At 37.2% G+C, this 8,030-nt stretch overlaps 1 protein-coding gene across 1 annotated transcript in view; it reads right to left on the bottom strand.

Moving 5' to 3' along the window:
- Positions 1-6,142, bottom strand: part of LOC144452204 (kynurenine 3-monooxygenase-like) — a 10,101-nt gene extending 3,959 nt beyond the window's left edge. The window contains exons 1-8 of the mRNA XM_078143253.1: positions 6,015-6,142; positions 3,775-3,844; positions 3,108-3,205; positions 2,830-2,919; positions 2,205-2,253; positions 1,854-1,941; positions 1,042-1,210; positions 292-543 (exon numbers count right to left, since the gene is read on the bottom strand). Coding sequence (XP_077999379.1) covers positions 292-543; positions 1,042-1,210; positions 1,854-1,941; positions 2,205-2,253; positions 2,830-2,919; positions 3,108-3,205; positions 3,775-3,844; positions 6,015-6,056 — 858 coding nt within the window. The 5' untranslated portion in view covers positions 6,057-6,142. The remainder of the gene's footprint in view (positions 1-291; positions 544-1,041; positions 1,211-1,853; positions 1,942-2,204; positions 2,254-2,829; positions 2,920-3,107; positions 3,206-3,774; positions 3,845-6,014) is intronic.
- Between the last annotated feature and the right edge of the window lie 1,888 nt (positions 6,143-8,030).

The following is an 8,030-nucleotide window of genomic DNA, read 5'->3' as shown; positions in this document are numbered from 1 at the left end:
AATACAATAACTTTTGATGTAATATAGTTGTCAAATTGGATATTTATGAAACCAGAATTCATAACTTTAAATTGCATTACATTACATTGCATTGCATTACATTACATTACATTACATTACATTACATTACATTACATTACATTATCATGTGTGAGTACATTACATTATCATATGCGAATATAATAGAACATATCAGATTGTTGGGCTTATTTGTAAAAATAACGATTTATTATATTTGAAAGGGATTTTGGGATTCGTCGAGTATGCAAATTTATGCAAGTTCTCAAGTACCTTGATTGACACCATAGGCAGCGGCTTACTACCCAGAACTGTTTGTTTTAATGCCTCTTCTCCAATTAATGGAATTGAATCTGGGAAATGTGTCTGCCAGAAGTTCATAATGTCGCTTTCTGTCTTCAACTGTTTGAACGTATCAAACGGTAGGAACAAAGTACAGGTGAATGACCTATCGAGGTTGGGTAAGGCTAGCAACATAAACTCTCCTCTAGGCCACAGATGAAGGTAATTCATGTCCAACGCATACTGTAGAAAAAGAACAGAAAATCGGTACTGTAGAAGATTGCTTTCCAGGTGATGGTGGTGGTGCTGGGGCTGGTTGTGCTGGTGATGGTGGTGGTGGTGGTGGTGGTGGTGATGGTGCTGGTTGTGCTGGTGATGATGATGATGGTGGTGGTGGTGGTGGTGGTGGTGGTGATGATGCTGATGCTGATGGTGTGCGGGGTGGGGTGGGGTGGGGGCGTGGGGATTGTCGAGTGTAAGAAGACACGCAAGACAGTTATAGTTAGTTAAATAGTGACATGAGGTTTTGAAAAATAAATCATTTTTTTATAATAACTTATTTTTATATTTAATTATTTTTTTCAGGAACGAATCATCATATTTCTATTGAGTCTATTTATCACTTCGAGCATTAGCAACCCATGTATTTAACCACATTGTCGAAATTATATTCAAAGGATCCAAAAATGTCCGTAGCTACCTAAAACGACTATATCATTTCACAAAGGAAGTTTACCATACCTGTCCATCTTTGTTTGGTGGTATATGAAGTTCCATGTAACCATGGCAATGGTATTTTTGACTAAAGTCCATTTTTTCTTTTCTCATCATCTGGGTTCGGACCGTGGAGAATGCACCATCACATCCACAGATCAAGTCAGCTTGTGAGCAAACCTGTTCACCGTTTGGTCTGTAAGAAATTGAGTTATATTATGTTATAGATATACGTATTTCAAAGACACGGTCTATATAAAAAAACAGTGTCCAAATAATCCAGGTATGTCTTATTAAATCCGTCTTACTTTCGAACAAAAGACGTCATCAGAAATCACGGTTTTGTAGCCACTGACTTGGCGATAAATACCGTGCGTTGTTTTCTATTGTCGGTCGGAATTTGAAGGAGCTATTTTTTTGTTGAACCAAAAATGCAAATTATCACGTATGTACAAGTCACATGACCGGAAGTTACATAAGAAGTACATAAAACCAAATGTTAACAATTTCATTGAAAAGAGTGGATCAAGAGCTTTCAGAAAATATATAGTTATGGATGTGTAGTATCTGTACTTTCTTAACTACAAACTAATATCAACAAGGGACGTTGAGGATGACCTTTGACCTCAAGAATGAAATATCGGTGTGAATATCACTTATCTGGCAAAGTTATAGTACAAACGAATGGTCCTGTTCAACAATAATAATAATCAGTTAATTCCTTGTCTAGACTTCTTATCAACACCTACATATACCAACACCTACACATACCAACATACACTGAAAAACACTATAAAGACGGCCACTGCGCATGCGTTGACAATTGCGTGAACACTTACCCTTGAAATACAACTTCACTGGTTTCAAAATTACAACTCACTGCTTTGTGCCTAAAAGTGGTCTTGACATTGTAATTGGTCTCTGTATCTGTTACGAGAAATGTACACACTCTTGATATTTACGTATATGCATAATTATATGCTGTATATTGTAAAGTGAAACTAAATGTGAAGACAATGGTAAAACTGTTACTATGCTAATTGAAGAAATCAAAACGTAGAGTATCTTAAAACAATTACATTCCATACAATGTCGCTTTGTTTTTACAGACCTCTACCCACGTGGAGGGTCTATGGTTTTGACTAATTTATGACTATACATCTGACGATTCAATGATAGAATGTACGTACCTGACAGGAGGATCTCGTTCACTTTGTTTCTATTTATAGACATGAGACACTGAAAGAATAACCCGGAACAGAAAATATAGTCAACGTGAAAAATATTAAACATCTGCTCTAGATAGGGATTTTTATATGAGATGTACGTATATGACTGTGTTATTTGTATTAGAATACATTGATAACTAGATATACAATTATTACATTGACGGACGGACAAACGGACGGCAGGACAGATAGATAGACAGACAGACAGACAGACAGACAGACAGACAGACAGACAGACAGACAGACACGTACGTACGTACGTACGTACGTACGAACGCTCACTCACCTATAGCTACATACCAAATACCTACATCCATCCATCCATCCATCCATCCATCCAGCCATCCATACATACATACATACATACATACATACATACATACATACACACACACATACACACACACACACACATACACACACATACATACATACATACATACATACATACATACATACATACACACACACACACACATACATACATACATACATACATACATACATACATACATACATACATACATACATACATACATACATACATACATACATACATATAAATTCATTGACATGTTTAACTTACCTGTTCGTCCTTTCCATACCTCATTGTGTAAAATGGCCCCTCCGAAGGGTGAATATATCGTCCATATACAGGAACACACTGAGACAAAATCTTAGGAAAAAAAGTAGAATTATTCAATATATGCTACTGAAATTGTGCAATTTTATCATGTCTTACGGTTTATGATTATTCTAGGCATGGTTGTAAAAATATTTTATCAGGATAAAGTGTTAATTGAAATCATAATGTACAACTTATAATAGTTGGTGATGCACTGAAAGTGCTTATTTTATACATACCTTGTCTTTAACTCCTAAATAATGCAAGACCCTGATTCCTCTATCTGATAATGTTAAATTAATGCTCTTTCCTTTCGTTGGTGTGAAACCACGTATGTCTACCATAGAAAGATACAGACAAAGACAGTTAATAAATTATACTAATCAATTGGTCATTCTGTGTGTCTAACATCTACTTAAACAATTAATACGTATACAATCATGTAGATCAAATTAAATCATCCACACATCAGCCCTTTCGAGTTCTTTTTCTTTGTTCATCCATCCATCCATCCATCCATCCATCCATCCAGCATCCCATCCCATCCCATCCCATCCCATCCTATCACATCCCATCCCATCCCACAACACAACACAACATAACATAACACACAGCACAACACAACATAACCAACGCAACGCAACACAACGCAACGCAACACAACACAACACAACACAACACAACACAACACAACACAACACAACACAACACAACACAACACAACACAACACAACACAACACAACTAAGCTAAACTAAAATTTAAATTAAATTAAACTAAACTAAACAAAACAAGACCACCTTTCAATTTATTTTGTCGGAAATACAGCTGTTTTTATTTGATAGGTTGTGTTCTTTTATTTACAATTTGCGTACAGTCACGTGACGACAAGTTAAAAACTACTAACCATCTCTAGCTTCGAACATTTGTACTTGGAAACCTTTCCTCGAAAGAAAGCAGGCTTGGGCACAACCGACCTGTAAATTTGAGAAATAGAAAAATAGAGAACTGTTAAGAATGTACCATGTTGTTTCCCTTGACGTGACCGAAGTCAATACAGACAGATAACAGTAAAAACACATGAAAATGAGCATTGGACAAGACGCCGCACCAGACCAGACCAGAACAGACCAGACCAGAACAGAACAGAACAGAACAGAACATATATGATCCCCGGACATGATCAGACCTAACTGGTGAGACCACTCTCCCAGCGTTGTTTCTAAATGAAAGTTTCATTGAAAAAAACTCTCTACATTGGAAGATATATTGCCCAGGGTCAATTGTCGTATACTTGTAAAAGGCAACGACAAAATAGTAATTCAGCGCTGATCTGGCGTCTCTGCCTCAAAACCTAGCAAAGACAAAGCCAACTTTAAACCGTACCCAACAGTTCAACATGATGTCATCATTTATAGTAACGTAAATAATTAATTCGTATCACTCAGTGCCATTATCATCCCCTTTCAATGCACATGCGCAAAAATATTCGTCTGACTACTTGACAGAAGAAATCAGATTCATCTTTCCGTCCTTCGACCACTACTACGGATTTCTGTATATCATTTATGAAATGCCCTGACATTATTTCAACTAGTCATGTCGTGCAAACTCTCAACCAGGTAACTATTCAGATATGACGGATATTATTACACACTTGTTGCCTGACTATGAGGACACTAGTAGATGTCTAGGGCTGTTGCGTAATGAGTAATAAAAAAGAAAGAAAGAATGGCATAACCATTTGTAACAAAAATGTCGGGAAAATCACATACTCTCATTTACCAAGCCTGTACGGCCGCCCTAGGTCTATCACATTGTGTCGATGCAGATCTAGAGTTGATTATGAATAATTTATTATGTATTGTGATTTTTTTTACTCTGGCTTAAGAGGTCTCATTATAAGTTTATGGTTGGCAACATCTTATTTACATACGTGTATGTGACGTAAAGATTTAACAGGCAACTTCCTAACGAAGTCATTGTAGAGCTCGAGAGAATAATGATAACGAAACCGAAAGTACGAGTACAACTGCTAATTTAAGAAACTCATAAGTACCTCGTTTTAACTGGATGATGGCCGTTTTCATTCTAAATGTGATAATTGAAGCTGTGTCAGCGTGTTTATTATTTTTCTGATATCGCATATTCGTCAGTGTGGGTGGGATTTACCCACTGAGCTATATTCACTGCATCACTAATAACGGCGCTGACATCAGCCGAGCAGTTCTTAGTACTATCATGGCAAAATTGTTGCAAGGTGATGTACTTTCATTGTGCATGCGCAGTAACGAACTCTCCTTGACTTTCACTCCGACATGCGACATGCGATAGGCTCTCCGCCAAACAACGTAACTGCAACTGTCGTTGTTGTTCCCCAAGTTCGTATCGATGCTAGAAAACATCGGACTAGACTTTCTTTTTAAGTCTAACATGTAATGGTTGAATTTTTTGTTTTGGTATACTGGAGAGGAATGCATGTTTGATGATATTGAAATCCAGACCGGTTTGTTCTGAAGTTATTATTTGTGCGTGCTTTAATTTTCAGTTTCATTTTGCCATTTGTGAGATAAACAGTGGAGTGGACGCGATAAATGTGCCCAGAACTTGAAGCTAAATAATTAAGGCAAACACGGGGAAATTATTTCCATGGTAATAAAAAACTGCAAGATGATTAGTACGGTGAGAAGGCTAATATTAAGGAACTCGGCGCGCAAGTCCATATTACTCAGTCGCATGAGAACTTATTTTTACTGCGGTTCGCAAAATGCCGTTCAGGCTTTATGGTCAAACATGGCTTATCGTAGTCACATTCACACAAGTAACATCAACAAAAACAGAAAAAAAGTATTAGAACAGGCAAGAAACGTACAATGTACAACGAAGGGTTCTAAGACATCACATGTAAAGTTGTTCACTGCCCGTAAAATCACAACACAGTCAAAATAGTTTGCAATATAATATAGGATAGATCATGCGAAAACTGAAATAAGTACTTGACAATTGCTACCTTGACCACCCGCATTGCTCTCAATAAAAAGAAGAGGGACAGAGCGAAGAAAAGTGAACTGCGCGCCAAATTTATGAAAAGTAGAAAATTATATGTTAATCAAAATATTACTGTTAAACATAACATTCAACACTTACCGGACCTCCTCCGATTACGATGGCGTTCTTTTTGTTTGACATATTCTCGTTCTCTTTCTCTCAGAGTAAAACAAAAAATGGTCTTGAGCGAACAGTGTTTGAGTACATGATACGCCTTCACCGATTTCTGATTCTCAAATGATGTGGTCGTTTTAGTATCTCTGAGATATACAGCAAATCACAATTGCAAACACCGTCGTCATGTTCTATATTTGGGAAATTCCAACCGTAGGAAACTACCTACATTGTAATTTGATATATTTTAGGCGGGAAAATACCGTGCTATGTTAATGTTTAATGATAATTGATGAAGCATTCATGCTCAATGCAGTTCAAACTGAACGGTTATTGAATCCTTACATGATCTTCCACATCAGGCTGTTGTAAGCTTCTGAATGTGTGGTCATGGGCTGTTAGCTATACACTCATATTTGCTTTGTAAAATCGTATGTTTTTGCGTAGTAGTAAAAAGAACTTGAGGAACGAATCAGCTGATTGATCATCGGTTCCTTATAATTATATCTAAGACTTTCAAGTTATGAAATCAGCTACCAAGAAAAGTGTGTCATGTCGAGTTCCTGGCTTGAATACGTTATTGGGGATCTCCCAATGATAAGAAAGGTGCTCGACAAGGTTTCCGGAAACCCCCTTTCATGTGTGTATATGTTACAATGGATATTTACGTACATATCATGCACAATAAGGCACAACTGCAAGTGTATTTAGCTAACCAGGATCAACCAGCTGCCTCACAGTCCAAATTCGCACGTGAAATGTGTAAACTGCGGGACATGTGTGGGTGTAGATAAATGTACAAAGACGTACTTCTACTTTGTTTGTCCGTTAATGGATAATTTTTTACTGAGTAATGTTGAATCACCGCCTAACTGAAAGTAGGTCAGTATACTGTGACAAGATAATGACTCTGATAGGCTACAGGTTACGGATCTACACTTATATGTAAAAGTGACCATGGTTTGACGAATTTAGATCTTTATACTCTGGAAAGTAGTCTGTCTTCAGATCATTTGTTCGTTTGATTGATCCGATACCAGTCAGTGTTAATCAATCCATATGGCTAGAGGTCATCGAACTCAAAGATCATGCTTACCTGAATACTGCTGATATTTCAACAACAACAACAACAACAACAGCAACAACAACAACAACAACAACAACTACAACTACAACAACAGTTAAAACCGCCTAATCGCGCGCATGCTGACGGTTTGATCCGTGTCAGTGCACTTACTGTCACATGTCATTGGAGTCTACATACAAAGAACGTACATCACGTCAGTACTAGCGTTTCAATATTGGTCTATTGTTAGTCTAGAGTCAAAATATGTATATCTCTGTGTCAAAAACATAATGTCCCATGAGTGAAACACCAAGCCTATATAATTTGAGCTGTAAGACAGATTGAAATAGACTAACAAATCGAAAGTGAAACTAATTGCGCTGAAACAAAAACCGTCTGATCCTTTCCTTAGCTTGTGGTGATATTTTACTGAAACTAGGGTGTCCTTTTCAACGAATCAAGACAATGCCATTTTCATATGTGTGTGTATATATTTTGTGGTTAACCCCTTCAATGGCCTCTGCTGCAGCGAACCACTGTATTAGCCCAGCAGTCTTCTCGGTGCGGCTGTTGCTCACAATTTTTAACTCTGTATACATCAGAAGCACTGAAATTGATAATGATGAACATTAGTCCAACCGGTTAAGACTATACGTATGGTATGTCATTTATGTACATCTATAGTCCTATAGTCATTGAGTATTAGAAGGCAGCCAATATGTGTACCTATGTCTAAGCTTAATAAACTGGACTGTGCAAGTTAAACCTCAGACCAGTGGTCAGAGGTTAAACTGGCGTTAAATATAATGTAATTGGTTTTTTTTGGTGATAGACTCGTTCCAGTGCAAGATAAAAAACTTCAAGTTGATGAGAGATATTCTACTTCACGATATTATATGCATCGTTCGATTGTAAGAGCGAAGGGTCGATAATGT

Source organism: Glandiceps talaboti, chromosome 22 (genome assembly GCF_964340395.1).
Source record: "Glandiceps talaboti chromosome 22, keGlaTala1.1, whole genome shotgun sequence".
NCBI lineage: Eukaryota > Metazoa > Hemichordata > Enteropneusta > Spengelidae > Glandiceps > Glandiceps talaboti.
The sequence above is the reverse complement of the archived record's forward strand: the minus strand, read 5'-3'. Positions and strand labels throughout refer to the sequence as shown.